Raw genomic sequence first — 18,014 nt, 5'->3', positions numbered from 1 at the left:
CCCCTCACGCCACACCCCCACCTCACAATTCTGTTTAATCAATGACGTATGTTCAACCACACGACGTCAGAGTTTAAACCAACATTGTCATTAATGTTGGTGTTTCTCTGCGCCATGTTGTTGTTTCATTGAGAGGATATTAAGGCTGAAAGAAGTCCACGTGTCTTGCAGTCGGTCTGCAGTGGACGCTGCTCACTCGTCCATCTTCAGCTCATATCAGGCTCCGCCCGCCACCCAAAATTGGTCTCTTAATTTTTTTTATTTTTCTAGCTTCGAACAACTGATCACATGGCAGCGAGTTTCAAAAGTCATTGGTGATGTCACAGACCCACACAGACCGCACTTAGTTATTTGTTATGTATATGTTTCTATGCATGTGTATATATGTATGTGTGTAGACCACAGGTATATGTGTGTGTATATATATATGTGTGTGTGTGTGTGTGTGTGTGTGTGTGTGTGTGTGTGTGTGTGTATATATATATATGTATGTATATATTCATCTCATTTGATTTCATTTGCTTACATATATATATATATATATATATATATATATATATATATATATATATTTATTTCTCATTTTTGTATATATCTGTTATCCCTGTTCCTGTTATTATTTATTTGATGTGATTTGTGTGTTTAGCTTAGTTTGTTTATTTCATTGGATGTCTGTATGTGTGGGATGCTGCTACTCTGACAAAAAAATGTCTCCTTGGAGATTAATAAAGTACTTTTCATTTCATTCATTCATTCATTTCATTCAGATTCTCTGCAAGCACATACCTGAACCCAGTCTCCAGTAAACACCAGGCACTTTAATGTAATGTAACGATGCGGAGGTCCAAAGGTCATGTTACACCATACTTATCTTTCATTTTCATCTCAGACATCTATGTTGCATGTTTTTTGAAAGTGCCCAATGTTTTTTTTTTCAACTGTTTTCCTGTTGTAAAAAATTATAATATTGGAATTATTTTTGTCCACAGAGACTTGGTTATTTTTAGATGCCCTGAGGATTACTCCTCTTTTCAGCTTTGATGATTTGAAACGTTGGCTATTAGCCGAGATACTGATTCTCAGAGACTGGAAAACCACCGTTCCACCTTCTTTTTTCCCACCAATGGATTTATCTCATACATTTAGCAAAACTTTCCAACAAAGGGACGACATTTGATGTTCAGAGCGTTGATAAAGCAGCATACTTTATTTCTTTTTATTGTAAATATTTAAACTAATGTCAGAGAATGAGGTCGCTCTCCATATGTGTGTTTGTTGAGTGCGTCTTAGTCTCTATTTTGCTCCTGCGGTTAGCGTACGGTCACCACTCGCACGCAGATTACCGATAGCCACGCCCTCCAGGCCCCGCCTCCACTAACCTCCCAGGTACACATTGTTGTCTCTCTGCACTGTTTCTGTTGTTTGAGCTGTTAGCACCGTTAGCTTAGCCGCGTGGAGGCAATCCTTCAATAATAGTTCTGCTTTGAATTCCGCATTGAGCAGCTTTTGAAGTGTCAGTTTACGTGGGGACGGTCCTGAGGCACCTCTTAAGATGACTTGAGGCGTTGGGGATGTGGGTTGAGACATTGCTTTTTGGCCGCACTAGCAGCGTGGCTGTAGGTATGTAGGGTCAGTTTGACTGTCGGACTGAAATATCTCCAACTATTAGAGTGATTTTCACAAGTTTTTTTGTACAGACATTCATAGTCAGCAGACTGACCCCTTAAAGGAGACATTTTCTGATTCACATACACATTTATGCTTATTTGGGGTTTATGTTTACACTGTCTGTCAAAATATACTAGAATTCTGCCTCTATTTTGAAATCAGAATCAGAAACGTTTAATTGCCAAGTAAGTTAGTACAAACGAGGAATTTGTTTTGGCGGAAGGTGCATCATAACACAACAACAACAGCAACAACAAAGAACATTTAACTATACAAGTGAAAGTATAAAATTTGGATAAAAAAAGTAAGTAATAAGTAAATATGCAGTAAATAAGTAAGGATGCAAGAAAAAATAAAGGGGTAAACGGTCAATAATAATAATCGTTTACAGCTTTATTTTTTATTTTTACTTGCTTCCTTACTTATTTACTGCATATTTACTGCATCTTTACTTATTACTTACTTACTTATTATTACTTGCTCCAGTTTAGCGCCTGTCTCTTTAAGACCACCTCCCGAAAATAGATCCAGTCTGCTCAGATTGACTGGCAGGAAAAACATGTTGCACCTTTGCAAAGGTAGTTCTCGAGCCATGAGTTGAGACACAAAGAGATGGCTTGGCTTATTTCCCAGTTTGTGTTTTGTTTTGAAATGACATGTCCCCTTTAACGTTTCAGATGCCATTATCAAATGGCCTGTTGTGATGTCAGCTACAGGTCGCTACTGGAATCCTCTTCAGTCACGGGATGTCCACGTCGATTACAGACCACAGCCTGTAATTGTGGCCCGGTTAAAATAAGATACATTACCAAGGAGCACAGAGAATATTTGTTAACCTCCTCCTCCTGTAACGTTAGTTCCCATCTGAAAGGGACTTTTACGTTGTAGAGATGTCTTTCTTTTGTTTCTCATTATGAACAATGCTCGTGCCAATTAAGCCAGAAATATGTAAGGTGCAAGAATGGAGCCGCTTGATGGAATATTTCATTTTGTTTTTAATCTTACCTGGTATTGTAGGGAAGGTATATAAGTGAGACGTACGATGGCAGTAAGACATCCCAGAGGCAGCAGTGTGGCCCATCTGAAAGCTCATCAGTGACAACGCTGATATCCTCCCATCTGAATCCACAATAGCTCTTCCACTGAGGACCCAGATAAACCGAGCTAAAACTGTGTATTATTCCACAGTGGAGATAAGCCCTCAGAGCGCCATTGGAGGGGACTGAGCGAGATGTTGGCACTGCTGAAAGCAGAAAACAAAGAATTCTGTATGTTAACACAAACAAGAAATGCAAGATTGCGCGTCAAGACAAGCCAACAGCGCTAATCCTCCCTGAGCTGCAACATGACGTGAAGTCAAGTTTTCCCATACAACACATGCAGCTTGATAAAAAGACTCTAGCGATGTGGAGGAAACAGTTTTTTTGTTTTTGTGATGACTTTTTTCCGCCTTTACAGTAATAGATGGATTCACACCCTTTTGGTGCTGGTGAAGTAGTGTTTCCAGACTTCCAGGGAAACGGCAAGAAAAGCTTTGACACTGAAACGCCCACGCTTTAAGTTTAAACAGGTGATTTCTGGGAAATGCAGTGAAATGGCAACCTCACACATTACGCTTTTGAGATGTTACAGGTGGCTTCTTCTTTAAACTTCAGACTTTACAGTTTGGTCCAAGCCTCCATCCGTGACCGGGAGGTGGACGCTAGTTCTTCCAGCGCAGGTCAACCTTGTTGACGGAGTGAGATAAACTAGCCCATTGTGTGCACGCGGGGCTGCACTGAGACGCGTCTTCCACAAAACGGCATTTGATTTGTTTTGTGCCAACGACGAGGAAACCAACACACGCACGAGGAACCAAAAAAGGAACAACACGCAGATGTGTTTCTGTCATGCAGCCAACATTTTCCTTTCGTTGGTTTCTAATATTGACTGTGTGCGTTGGGAAGGCGAGTGGAGGGGGGGTTGTTTTCTTCCAGTCCAGTAAAGGTGGAAGGAACGCCGTGGTCCTGTTTGTTGGCGAGCTGCAGGTGCCTGTGTTGACTGCTCAGAAGTCCCCTGACCACTCGCTCTCTTTTCTTCTCTTCATGTTATTTGTTCACTTCTTCCACCACACACTTCCAACATTTCCTCTTCTCTTTTCTCTCTCTCGCTCCTCTGTTTTCAACCCGAGCAGCGTTCCATTCTTCTTTGTCTCATGTCTGTGACGCACTTCCTTCCATTGTATCAGGAACTGATACCTTAACGCTCGAGAAGTTACAGTCAGAGTGTGTCGGGGTGTGTTGATTAGAAGCTGCTGAGAGTGTGTTCGGCACAGGTGATGGCGTGGGCCTCCACTCGGCTATTTTCCTGCGGCCCCTTGAATAATCAGCTGCGGGACAAATGACAGATTAAAGCACCTTGCTCCGCTGCAATCTCCCGTGACAAAATGTATTTTTAAGGTTTGCCGTGTGGACCCGCACGCTGACATGAAAACAAGTTGTTGCTGAAGTTGAGTCAGATGAGGTCACTTGGTTTATTTCCCGGCTGCAGCAGCAACACAAGCATGAAAACATTGGGTTGCTACGTGATGGCATTTAATAAGATGCTCCCACCCCCTAATTCCCACCTCGCGGCGATTCCGGTGCTGCTCTCCTTTCTATTGGAGGTCCAGCAGAGAGAAGGGGTGGCTGGCTCCAAATCACATTTGTCTGTGAGATATGAAATGGCAAAATATATATTTTCTGTAAAAAACAACAACTAAAAACCACTTCCCAGCAGTTTAGATGTGAAGGTTTCTGGTTGCAACACTTAAACCACATCTCAGACCTGCAGGAAAGTAAGCGATCCTCACCACTTTCACCTTTTCATTGAACCACCAAGTTACAAAAGATTCACCCTTTTATTAAGATTTTTTATTTATTTTTCAGGGGACTACTGGCCAAGACAGCAAAATAAAAATTCAAAAAATCAAACAAATTCTTCATATTATAGTATTTAAGCTTAATACTTACCATAAACTAGCTCTTCCCTGATATTGGTATCTGGAAATTAAATCAGTCTTTTATACTTCCATGATTATGCGAGAAGTTCCTGCAGATGCAGGTTAACTTAGCTTAGTTTAGCACATTGACTGGAAACAGTGGGAAGCTCATTGTTTAGCTGCCCGACCCAGAATTATACTGTCTTATAATGATCTCAAAATGTCATTTTTGGGCAGCTGTTCTCTGTGAAAAAGCTTTAAAACAAAGTTACTATTCCCGGCCTGCTCCGCACCAAACGGACCCCTCAGGTGAGAGCAGTATTAGGAGCGGAGGTAGAGACCAAAAACAGAGCTAAAAGTGAGTGAATACTGGACTTGCATTCATCAGCTGAACAAAAACATGACTTTTTGAATGGGTTATGTAGAAACAAGCAACTGTTTGCGATCACCTAAATGTAACATGCCAGGATAGCCTAAGTTTTAATCTTTTGTGTGGCTCAAAACATTGGATCCTACTGTTCCCATAATGCAACATGTTCAAGGCAAGCACCCACCATAAGTTGTTGACGTTTCAGACATGCATATTCTGGTCCACACAGGACTGCATGTGAACAGGTGGCCTACCTGGCTGCGATTGGCCCTCATTGGAGGATACGCAGCCAATGAATTCCCATTCTTCTCTCTGCCATCCTACCCTCCAGAGGTCAAGAGCCATCAAATTATCCCTCTGCGACTGCTTCACAGGAGTCACCAAGGCAACCGTTAAATGAAATCACTGAAGAATGGTTACTTTAATTCACGGGAGCTGGCTGGCATCCAGCCTCTTTTTTTATTTTTATAAATCTGTGTTCTTGCACAGTGGGAATCCTGATGAAACTGCTGATTAGATTTCTATTTAAGAAGTCCAACTTGCGCAACACGATGTGAAAAAGAGTGCAAGCTTGCCTCAAACCCCAGTCCTATGGGGTGGCTTCAATGGGTTTATTCCATTGTGGACCGTGTTGTGGGGTAAAGGGTTGCTCACTGGCAGGTTGACCGAGCTCCCGTGGGAGAACGGGGGTCCCTCATGGAGCAGGAAAGCATCGCTGCTTCTGTAATATATAAACAGTATATTGAGAGCGCTATAGCACGACAGTAAATCCTGCTGTCAGTCACGCTGAGTGTTCATTAACCCGCTCTGTGCTCCCACAGTCAGCACTTTGGTGCCTGCGTGTGTCCTGCTAGCAGCACCTGAGCTGTGAGATTAGCCATGCTGATCGTGTGGAGCTATTATCCAGGTTAAGGTATTACTACATGACAGGTGAGTGACGCTGGAGGGAAGAACACAAAGCAAGACAAGGGCAAAAAATAATCATCTTTTTCGTGAGTGTAACACAATGCTTATTGCTGACTCAAACCGTCTCCTTCTCTCTGCTAAGATGTTAATTGCTAATCATTCAGCATTAAAGTCACTCATTTTTTATGGACTTTTTATTTGTATGGTTACATGGAATGAAACAACATGTGCAAGACAATAAATCAAACAAATGGCACCCTGCAGGAGTAGAATGCAACATAAATGACTAAACAGAGGTGGAATATTCTTCGGCCCACTTTACGTTCAGCTTTCGGCTCATTCCACTGCAACAACAGAAGTCTTTCAAACGTAGATGGAGGTTTTGAATGGTCCTCCAGTATTTATGATGCTTGCTCTGGCCCTCGTATCTTCCAGGGTTACTGAGAATACTCATGCTGTGGTGCTTAATACTTTATATGCAGTGTGTATATCGTATCGTGTTTCATATGCTTGTATAGTCTTCCTCTGCAAAGTGACTAAAGCTAGTAGACTAAAATATGATTATTACCATAGACATGTCGTAGAGTACAGTGTGCAATGCAAGTATCTCCAAATGTGTGCTTAAAGGGTTAAATTCACAACCTTTTATGTGGACGTCCAGTCAGTGACGCTGGTAAATGAAGTCAATTGAAGCGATTCATTCCTCAATGTGAGCTATATTGGTATGAGGAGCCCTGCAGCAGTGCCTACATGTGCCTTAATTTTCTCTTTCAATACATTGAAAAAGAGATTTGCTTGGACCGTTGTTCACAGACTCCAGTGATTATTCAGGTTAAACACCAACTTCTGCAGAAAATGTGCTGATGGGCAACGAAAACAATTAATGCCAAATACAGACGAGAAAGACGCACGTTTTTTCTCAGTTGCCACTCACGGATCCTTCAGTCCTGCAGCGGTTTTCCCTTCGTTTGGTGGCGGACCGCACGGTGAGGAATCAACATTTCAAAGATGTTACTGTTTCACCTGCTGTATTACATGCAATTGATTTCATCCAGGCCTCCATATCGCATCACAAAATGTTCTCTTGCTGCAGCGGCTGCATACTCTGTACCATTTAGCCTGTAATGTCGCCAAGAACCTCATTTTAACATCGCTGTTTGTGTCATCGCCCTTGGGCAAAAGCATTCAACTGCCCTTAATTTACAATCTGCCATTTGGATTTTGCAGACGGACACTTGAATGCAGCATTAGGGCCACATCACCTCCCCTTCCGCGTCTGCGTCACCTGTAAGACGCGTCGGCCACGCGCAGCCAGGTTAAGCCTCTTGCCTCCTTCTGTGGACGTAATACCTGAGTGGACTCCACGAGGTTGTCCACACGGCGCAGACTCCTCAGGATGTGATGGAGGGACCCGCCCACGTGACCCGATGGCAGGCGCTTGTTTTTTTATTTTTTAATAAGTCTGTTATTTTACCATCAACACCCGTGAAACTAATGACAAATTGGAGCAAAGACGTCTGACTGACGGGCGTCACATAACGTGATGATATCTCATTATGTACTTAAAGACCTAAATTGGCCTCATATAAGGGAACAGAACCTGTCACAGTGCCATACCTTTGCTTCCCCCTAATCGACGCCGACGGGTGCGTCTCAAATTATATTACAGCATTAATTTTAGGACTATGGCAGATTACCCCCCCCCCCCCCCGCCCCCCTTCTCCCAGCAATTTAGCAGGAAACTGTGTCGCTTAGCAACACCGTCGCCCTCTCAAAAAAGCTGGGTCGTTGGCAGATGACAAACACTCATCATTAATTAATATAAAATAAAGAGATGTATTGAACATCTGCGTTCACACAGGGAGCTCCAGGTCACGGGACAGGTCAAAAGGTAACGGAAAGACGAGGAGGGGGGAGATCGAGGGGGGGATAGGGAGATGGAGAGATGACACCCACTTGCTTCGGAAAGGGTGACATATTGGAAGGGCTGGAGATGCAGCGTAATTTACGTGTTCGCGTTATGAGCAAGCACATGAACTCTGTCGCAGTGGTCACCTCAGAAAACCCCCTGCAGATTATTTTACCCACACAGCTTCCCCCCCGCATCTGAAACTTTAACTTATTTTTTTTAGGCGAGAGACTCTTTCTGGCAAAGACACGCGCGGCAAAGGAAAAAAAAACAACACTTTAAGAGCTCAGCGTATAACCAGTTGTGGTGATACAGATTAAAATGGGGACCATGACTGATTGGATTATGCTTAATACGCCATTTCATCTCGTGTAGCATGGCACATTCTGGGCTCCGTGCCCTTGTTCATGAGCTGCGTCCGAGTCACAATTAGCCCACATCTCATGACGGTCCCTTTGAAGCCGCCGCGCCGTGTGTGGACCGGACCGGACCGGTGAGCCACGGGGATGTGAACCTTTACTGCACCGGATAACGCTGCGGGTCCACGTGACGTCCACGTTTGCGGTCCGCGAGTCAGTTGCGTCTATAGTGATAATGAGGCACTCTACTTTTCGGGCACAGAAAACCTTTCAAGATATGTTCTTCTTTTTTTGCTCTAAAACTTGAGCGCGCGTGCACGCGGGCATGCGCGCTTCAAACGCGCTTTATCATCTTAATACGTTTAAAGCTTGCCAACATTTTTTCCCCCCTCTGCATTGAGCAGTAACGGTACCAGGTCCCGCGCTGAAGGAGCTCAGAGTCCGGAGTGCCGCGCAGCGAGGGGAGGGAATCCCTCCCGCGTCTGACGCTCTTTACCAAGGAAACCCACACGCGCGCTCTGACGCAACTGCCCATTTTAGGAAACATGCGTCAATGGACCGAGGCAAGTCAGACCGACCGGTGAACTCCACCACGATGCTGACGTTCGAGTCACCAAATAAACACGTCCTGGTGCATCTGGCTGCTTTAGCGCAGCCCTGCGGGTCGGTTCTGTCTCCGGTGTCCGCTGGTTGACGGACGGTCGCGGCGGATCTCTTGGTTGCGTTGCCTTATGCAGAGCGCAACCCCTCCCTGTGGAAGAAGTTGCACCGCCCAGCCCGTGACGTGGGCCGTTTCGTTGGTGTTGAAAAGCCGTTGCAGTTTCTTCATAGTGCCATTGAAGTGACTCATCTCTAGGAAGTGTGGTTATGAAAAAAAAATAAAAAAAGAAAAGATAGAGAGAGAGAAAAAAAGTTCGAAGTGTTCCGTGAGCAGCGGAGACTCAGAGAGAGCGAGCAAAACCCGGGACACAGCAGAAGACTAGCCGGCAGTCAGCGAGCGTTCACCTGCGTGCGTCACTCTGTACCTGCGCGTCTCACTCGGACCCCCCTGCGGAAGGTGTGCGACGGACTTTAGGCTGAAGTTTGCGCACCTGAGAGGATCCAGCATAGCGCAGTGAAGGTATATTTGCAGCTCAAGCATCACAAAGAAGAAGAAGCACAATAATAAATAACCTTCACGAGCAGGAAGACACTAATCATTCGAACTGACGCCATCTGTGCGATGCTGTAGTTAGCTCACGGGAGCGTGTTGCTCTTCTTCAACTCTTCTCTGGATATCCCGACTTCACAGCTCGAGCCAGAGGATTTTTTTTTTGTGTCTTTCTCTTGGTGCCTTTTTGAACTGCGAGGATTTTAAAAAATAAAAAAGAGGGGGCGGAGGCTTCAGATCTTAAAGAGTCCCCTCTTCTCCCTGGACCATGTACCAGGACTACTCCGGGAACTACGACACCTCGTCCCGCGGCAGCAGCACCTCTCCGGCCCAGCCAGAGTCCTTCACGAGCGGCAGCAGCACGATCGGAAGTCCGGTCTCTACCTCAAGCTACCAGGTAACGCCGCGACATTAACATTAATAACACTATAATCATGTGCGCCACATCGGACACATGCACGTCGGTCGTCGTACAGGTTGATTTTGTCAGCAGTTATTACATTTTATGAAGACATTCTCGCTTCGGGAGGGTGAACTCGGTGACACGGATCATCGATGACTCAACAGATGCGAGACTCGACCTGCTCACAAATATTTGATAATTATTCTATTTGAATTATGTCACAGGTTGTATAAACACCGTCGGGGTGATGTGCTTTTGATTGAATGTGAAACGTGCACGCGCAGTAAATGGCGATTCCGTGGTGATTTTGCGCACGCAAATGAACCCGCACATTGCGCTTCCTTATGGTGAGACCAAACTTAAGAAAAGGTGCAGGTTAACTCTCACATGTGTTGCTGATGTCGTGCAGGAGAAACGGCACCGCGCTGAAATTCATTTTAATTTCCCTGATTTCCACGCTCATCTGTCCGCTCCGTGCGTAAAACTGTAATGTTTGTGGGGTGTTTGCGCGTGTAACAGCCCGGTGGGGACGGTTTTACGCGCATTATAGGGGCAGTAACGCACAGAACATGTCATATGTTGAGCTATTTATTTACATAGTGCGCCAGTTGGGAGAATGCAACAGGCGCGCGCTGCTGCACATGGACACATGCGCCAGGATGTGTCGGTCTCGTAGGTATTGTACTTCTGGAGAGCGTCATACTTTATATGCTGTTGCCAAATAGGACATACATTCAGTATAGGTTGGACTATTACAACTGACAAGACCACGGATCAGCTTGTAGTCCCATTTTCTTCGACGGATCTCGCGCTGCACATGGCACATTTCTTCCAGCAGGAAGCGCGTGCCCCAAAACCTCCCCTCACTCCAAATAACCCGTATTTCCTTACCGAGAAAATTATCCCAAAATGTGCAAACGCAGCACGTCGTGTGCGCTCCTTTTGAAACACCCTGCAATCATCTCCTCGGTGTCATCAGGTCTCACACCTTCTCCCGGACCCGGGGCGGCTGTAGGTGTGCCGCTGCATGCGAGGACGCCGTGTCCATACTCTCTCTAATGATGGGATGTAAATCATAAGGAAGAGGCATGCTGTTAAATCGGTTTAGTGCACTTCTGTGGAACAGCGTCGTCAGAGCTCACGCAACATGACGGTAAACTGTTGGCCCGTAGCTCTCATCGCTGAGGCTCCCTGTAATCACGCTGTCGGCCTGGTTCCCATTACGGCGGGCTGGAACACGACTGTGTTGAGACATATCAAAGCAGAGCATTTTCTCCATGTTTTAATTAGACCGATATATCTAAGAAGTTATATCAGCTAAACTGGAGTTCTCTATATTTAGTGTAATAACTCTTCAGGTGTGTGTGTGTGTGTGTGTGTGTGTGTGTGTGTGTGTGTGTGTGTGTGTGTGTGTGTGTGTGTGTGTGTGTGTGTGTGTGTGTGTGTGTGTGATCTATACTCCGTTGTTTGTTTATAATTATGAATTCCGCTCTCATAATTCTGTCTGACTGATCCCCCCCCTCTCACTCCACCCCCTCTCTCTCCTTACTGGAACTGCTCGCGTTTCCCATGTGCTTAACACATCCCATACACAATGACTCACCAGAATAAACAAAGTTCCGATAGACTGTCGGGATATCCGACGGAGAGTCGGGAATAACGGCGACGTGAGGACGTGCGTAATGTACGCACACCGTCTAGTTTGAGCACTCCAAAGAAATTATAAGAAAGTAATACTGACCACACATGGGGATCGTTTTTCAGAGTCAGGTCCCACAATAATTTAGAGTCGTACTTTTTTAATCTTAGCATTTGATCCATAATTTGAGAGGTTGAGTGGGATGAACTGATCATATTTTTCCTTAAGACCAGAAACATATCACGGCTCTGTACCCACTGAGGGCAAAGTCATCCTTTTGCTTTAGATACAGTTTTTTTTCCTTCAAAGTAATTGTTTATTACAATATTACAATTATAAAAGGATTGTCACTCATTCTTTTGCATCTCAGAAAACAAACTCCTCTGTAACAGTTGTCATAATAGAATAAAGGCAGTGCCACCGTTCCATTGTATTATATCCATCCAGCATGTAGTATGTTTATTCATCCTCATGCCAGTCCAGATGTGCAGCACTCCAGCTCTGTCTCATGCTTATTGTAGTAAAGTGAGACGCTCTGGACACCTTGGGCTTTCCCTGTGTGATTCACAGCGTGTGTCACTGTTCCACTCCAGGGGTTACAAACATGTTGGATTGAATCATTACTAGAAGCTTGTACTGTGGAGAGTGTGTGAATGTGATAATGGTGGGTGTGGACAGAAACTGAAGATGCCACCAACGTTTCCCCCGAAGTGACCACGCGTCCCCTCATATCCCGCCTCTCTCTCGTCCCCTCTCCTTCCAGAAGTACAGGGTCGACATGCCCGGCTCCAACAGTGCCTTCATCCCCACCATCAATGCAATCACGACCAGCCAAGACCTGCAGTGGATGGTGCAGCCCACCGTCATCACCTCCATGTCCAACCCGTACTCCCGCTCCCATCCGTACGGCCACCACCTGCCCAACGGGCCGGGGCTGCTGGGCCACAACACACTGCCTCGGCCCGGGGTCATCCGCTCCATCGGGGACGCCAGGGGACGCCGCAAGAGGGACGAACAGGTGAGAGACAAAAAAGTTGCAATTGTTTTGTAAAGGCCTCTTTTTCTTTTTTGTTTCAATAGCTGGATGCTGGTTTCTCTTGATCTTTTATCTTTAAGACATTTGAAGTGTGTTCCACAACATCACGTGTTCCTATCAGATCATGAAACACAAGTTTATCTTATGAGGCCAACACATTCTACGTGGCGTCAGCGTTCTCCTCGCAGCTCGTGTTTATACTCCTCGCTGCTTGGTGTTGATTGAGCGTGTGTTTGTCGAGCGTCTCATTTTACGCTGTGCTCCTTTCTCCACTTTTGCTCTTAGCTCACCCCGGAGGAAGAGGAGAAGAGAAGGGTGAGGCGCGAGAGGAATAAGTTGGCCGCCGCCAAATGCCGCAACCGCAGGCGAGAGCTCACGGAGATGCTGCAAGGGGTGAGTGGAAACCTACAGACTGGAGCCGCCGCGTCGGATCAGAGTGTGTTGTTGGGTTCTGCTTCAATCACACTGAAGCGTCCTCTCATGCAGAAAGCACCTCTGGCTAGTGAACAACCAGGCTCCCTGTTGTTATCTTAGAGTTATCATATATTTATTTGATGGATAAATACAAAATATGGCAGAAAAAAAGATGCAGAATAAATAATTTTCACACAGACAAAACAGGGAGGATAATAAAAGGTTACACTGGTTCAGAAGTCTGGCAGGAGTCCAGATTATGTTTTTTAAGACTGATTGAGCACACCTTCATTTACAACCTTGCACTACTGGTTTGACTCTGAGTGCAAGGCCCGAGCGAAGATATGACAGGCGATGAAAGGCTTTTTTGTCTCGGGCAGCTGCAGACAGAGGTACGGCTGTCTGCAGCATCTAAACGGACTAATTAGCTGAATTACAGTGAGGTGGAGCTTGTCAGGCCTTTAAAAAATAAAAAAACAGGAATGGAATTTGCTTCAGGCAGCTGTCTCCGTGAATGAAGGACATTTTGTGAAAAAGGGGCCAATTGCTTGTCTCACAATCCCACATAGAGACACACACACACACACACACACACACACACACACACACACAGCCACATACACACACAGCCACATACGCACACACACACGCACGGCCACACGTACGCACAACCACACGTAGACACACACACACACACACACACACACACACACACACACACACACACACACACACACACAAAGCCATCGCCTCTAGAAAAAACAGAAAGCCTTTCCGTCTAACGCATTTTTTTTTCTAGCTTCAAAATTCCAAATAAGGAAGTGTCGCTTGAACAGTGTTCCTTGCCGCTCCTCTTTGATTGACTGAAGTTCCTAACTAAGCCCCTCCCCTTCCTCATACCTTTGCCCGTGAGTCAAAGTTCTCAGACAGCATGTCAGCCTTTCTTTATCTGCCTCATGTCTGGAGGTGTTTATGGGTCTTTTGTCCTGAGTGTGTGCACATCCAGGACATGCTCTCGATGCAGATCTCATATCTTGTGGGACACAAACACATGTTGTCATTATGGGAGAATCAGATTCAAGCAGTGAGTACAAATGGCTCAAGAAAAGTTCCTGATTGTGCCACTTCCCATAGTTAGTAGAAGTGTCGTGGACGGACAGTGCCCTCTTTTGGCGTCTTGGGGGATTAACCCAGTGCTTCTCCAACTTGTTCGGTCACGCCCCACTTTGAAGGAAGAAAAATGTTCCTGCCCCACGTCCCCAACAAAATTGTCATAAAATGGTAAATTGCAATAACATAATTTTGTGACTCCATCTGATGATAGAATAAAAAACAATTGCAATCACGTTCAAGTCAACCACTCACTTTGTTAAAACAGTGTAAATAAATATATCTGTGCAAAAAAATAACTAATATTTGGCAAAAAAAAAAAAATCTTATTGTGGCTTAATTTAACACTTGCACTGAATATATTTTCAAGACAATAACAACAAAGTGCAACCTGTGAAAAACTAAAGAAAATAAGTTAACATATTTGTCAATAAAGAGTTTTACTAAGTGTTTGCACTGCATATCTTTTCAAAACAACAATAACAGATATGTGTGAGCTTTCACATATCAGTATTAGTGGTTTCAATGAGCCGGTTTTCCTCTAAAAATCTTTGTCAAACAGGGTTGCAAGCTTGAAAAAGCCGCTCTCTATTCATGCTAAATGTTGAACAATAATATTTAGTTTTGAGAGGCGACAGCGGAAGAGTCGATCTCATGGAGGATTTGATAAGTCGCCAAGAATCTTGGCCATCACGCGTGTGCAAGCGTAACCTGTTAACGGCGTAACTTAAACACACAAAAAAGGTACAGGCATTTCACCATGTATTTATTAATAACTTATTTTCATCTGTGTACTTTGTACTTTTGTACTATGTTAAGTTCTCAATAAATTTTGTGAAGTAAATAAATTCTGCAATTCCCCTTGCGCCCCACCTGTAATACCTCGGCGGCCCACTAGAGGGGTTGAGAAATACTGGATTCGTCGCACAGTCTGACGACCTGACTGGGAGAAACTTCACTTTGTTTTGCAGCCATGACGTCAGTTTCTTGGCTATTGGTCAGAAACTGTCCATGAAGATGCTGTTGCACTATTTGTTCTGATCAAATGTAAACCGTCTTGGTTCTGACCCTGAGCCGTAAAGTGGAACACACCTGTGGCACGTTTTTCCCCATTTCTCTGTCCCCTTATTTCTTGTCACAAATGCCCAACCCCCCAAAAAAGAACCTGCTCAAACTGTAGCGCTCAAACATATCCCTGTCTCTCCCCGCAGGAGACCGAAAAGCTGGAGGAGGAGAAATCGGACCTGCAGAAGGAGATCGAGAACCTGCAGAAGGAGAAAGACAAGCTGGAGTTCATGCTGGTTGCCCACAATCCTGTGTGCAAGCTCCCCACCGACGAGCGCCACCAGCAGCAGCACCAGCAGCACCAGCAGCACCAGCAGCAGCAGCACCACCACCAGCACCAGCAGCAGCAGCAGTGCGCCCCGCTCCCCCTGACCATGCGCCCCAACATGGGCAGCCGGCCTCAGATGAACCACGTTGTTGTGAAGCAAGAGCCGGACGAAAGAAACGATGTGGGCAAGACCCAGCGCTCTGTCATCAAGCCCATCTGCCTGGGCGGCGGCGGTGGCGGGATGTACTGCACGGACGGGGACAGCCTGAACACGCCGGTGGTGGCGGCCTCCACTCCGGCCGCCACGCCCAACGCCCCGAGCCTCATATTCACCTACCCGAGCATGCTGGAGCCCGAGAGCCCCTCGCCCTCCTCCGAGTCCTGCTCCAAGGCCCACCGGCGCAGCAGCAGCAGCGGGGACCAGTCCTCAGACTCCCTCAACTCGCCCACCCTGCTGGCGCTCTGAGCGAGGGCCGCACTCGGCTGAGAAATAAACACTGTGGCTGGCGGCAAGCAGGAGGATCAATGTGCCTCCTTTTAGGGACCCAAGAGCACATCCCCCCCCTCCTCACCCCACACCCTGCAGGGAGACCCACAAGGGCTACGCCGCGTGTTTCTTCTTGTTCTGCTTCAGTGTGCTAAAAAAAAAAAGTGTCCTCCCTTCGCCATTTCAACTCCAGAGTGTCAACTTGTTTACTGGGAAGATAATTCTGAAGAGAAACACGGCGCAATCTGGCAACCGTGAGTCGACGCAACCGCAACCAGAGAGCGCGGTAATATTTATATATATATATATATATATATATATATATATATATATATATATATATATATATATATTGCCAATGTTTCAGAAGCCATGTGGCCGACACTTGCACTCCGCCAAGACGAATCAATAAATCACTAAACGAGGTTGGCGTTCTGCTGGGTGTTCTGAGGTGGAGACAACGAGCAAAGACTTCTTCTCGTCTCCTCTTCCTGAGAGTTCCTAACCTCGATTCAGGAATCGCTACCAGCAGTGTGAACACATTTCTGACGCTGTTTCCATCTCCTTAATCGTGTTTATGACCCGTGCTGACGACATTTTACAAAGTGTTTTGTTGAGACATCGTCATCTCCTTAATCCGCCTGTAGAAAAGCGAAAATGTCGCCCGCTTGGCGCCTGAGCCCTCAGTGTTGCAAAGGATTACGAGCCAACTTTCAATCAATGACTAGTTCCTCAATACTCTATACTTTCTATTTTTGCCATAGCGGCTTGACTTTACAGTAGTATCGGTGTGCTTTTCCTCAGTGATTCTGTACATGAACTTTTACAACCTGTTTATGACAAATTGTATGTGATTTACATTGATGTCAGGGATATCTCTCATGTGTAGTAGAACCCCGTGGTGAAGAGCGCCGCGCGGTCTAGTGCTGCAGGCGGCGATGATGCACTACGCTGAGGGATGACACTACGTCGTCACCTCGTTGTGTCACGTCGGGGGGGAAACGTTTGGACTTTTTCCGCTCAGACGACACAAATGTTTGAACAAAGCCCTCCTCCACCGAATCCTGACCTTCTTGTCTGTGTCTCGCACATTCTCTAGATTAAAGGTCTGACAGCCTCTCGGGGCAGGTCGGGTTTCAAAAAGCCTAAAAAAAAAAAAGAAGGTTTGTTTGACACGTGTGATCCTGTAATTTGTCAGTCTTTGTCTAAAAAGGAGGGGATTTTGCTCAAATTTAGACAAAAAAGAAAAGAGAAAAAAAGAAGAAAAAAAGCCACTGTGGTCTAGACCGTCTCCAGCTGCCAATGATGTCAACCCTGTTTATACTGTGTTTGTACTTCTGTCACTTTTAGTAAAGCAGACAGTCAATGATGTTTTAATCCAAGTCAGACGGGTTGATTTTTTTACGGGTGTGTGAACGTACGCCAACATGGAGGTACTCTGTCGTGGAAACAAAGGGCCAGACGTGTGTCACTTTCTGACACATTCTTTATTTTTTATTTTTTTAACAGCTGGCCTGAGATGAGAGAGGGGACACCTCGACAAGATAAAATATCTCTGAAGTTCTAAGAAGCACTTCTTTTTTTCGTTGTTTTTACATGTGTGTGTATCTTTAGGGATGAGGGTTTTCAATACTGTGCACTGAGGGACTCAACAGCGATGTTTGGGATTGTTTATTTGTTCACTTCAAACATTCCTAACGTCAGGGGTTTTAGAGGGTGAGGGGTGGGGGAGGGGGGGTGGGGGGGTCGTCTTTGCTCAAAACCCTTTTCTGTTGATAGAGGAGAACACGTTGTGGTTGGAAGACGTTTGGTTGTGCCGGATGCAGAAAAAACGGACTTTGCAATTCAATACAAGCTGCTGCTACTTTGGGAAGAACTCGCCGGCTGTTTCTCTTCTGATGATGTCGTGTGGATGCAACCTGGGAGGGGGGAGGGGGGACAACATAAAGAGTAACCAAAAACATTACTGTGGGCGAGTCTGATATGTCTGTATGTTGAAATATTCTGCAGCCCCTCGACACACATAGGAAAGCCATTGACTGTAGATCTTCTGCTGTACATGTCATCTACTGTCTGTCGCCTGTTTTCAACTACTATTACTTCTTTTCCAAATGCTTTAACTGTTCAAAATGATTCAAAATTAATTAAAAAAAACAGCAATATGTATAGCAGTGTTTGTTAATTTAAATGAATAATAATAAAAATAAAAAAATGTTACTTTTCAACCTGTCGTTGTGCTATTTTGTTCATTGGGATGCACTCACAGCGGTG

The 18,014-nt window shown here is 45.4% G+C and overlaps 1 protein-coding gene across 1 annotated transcript; it reads left to right on the top strand.

Annotated features, from left to right (window-relative positions):
• Window positions 1-8,823: 8,823 nt before the first annotated feature.
• fosl2 (FOS like 2, AP-1 transcription factor subunit) lies at window positions 8,824-17,450 on the top strand. The gene is made up of 4 exons (XM_068581015.1): window positions 8,824-9,718; window positions 12,127-12,381; window positions 12,685-12,792; window positions 15,135-17,450. Exons 1-4 carry the CDS (start codon window positions 9,590-9,592, stop codon window positions 15,720-15,722), a joined length of 1,080 nt encoding a protein of 359 aa, XP_068437116.1. The 5' UTR covers window positions 8,824-9,589; the 3' UTR covers window positions 15,723-17,450.
• The last annotated feature ends 564 nt before the right edge of the window (window positions 17,451-18,014 follow it).

The sequence above is a fragment of the Clinocottus analis genome, unplaced genomic scaffold, assembly GCF_023055335.1.
Source record: "Clinocottus analis isolate CAN_PGR_092001 unplaced genomic scaffold, fCliAna1.0.p SCAF_17, whole genome shotgun sequence".
In the NCBI taxonomy this organism is placed as follows: domain Eukaryota; kingdom Metazoa; phylum Chordata; class Actinopteri; order Perciformes; family Cottidae; genus Clinocottus; species Clinocottus analis.
This window is presented reverse-complemented; position numbering and strand designations above follow the sequence as displayed.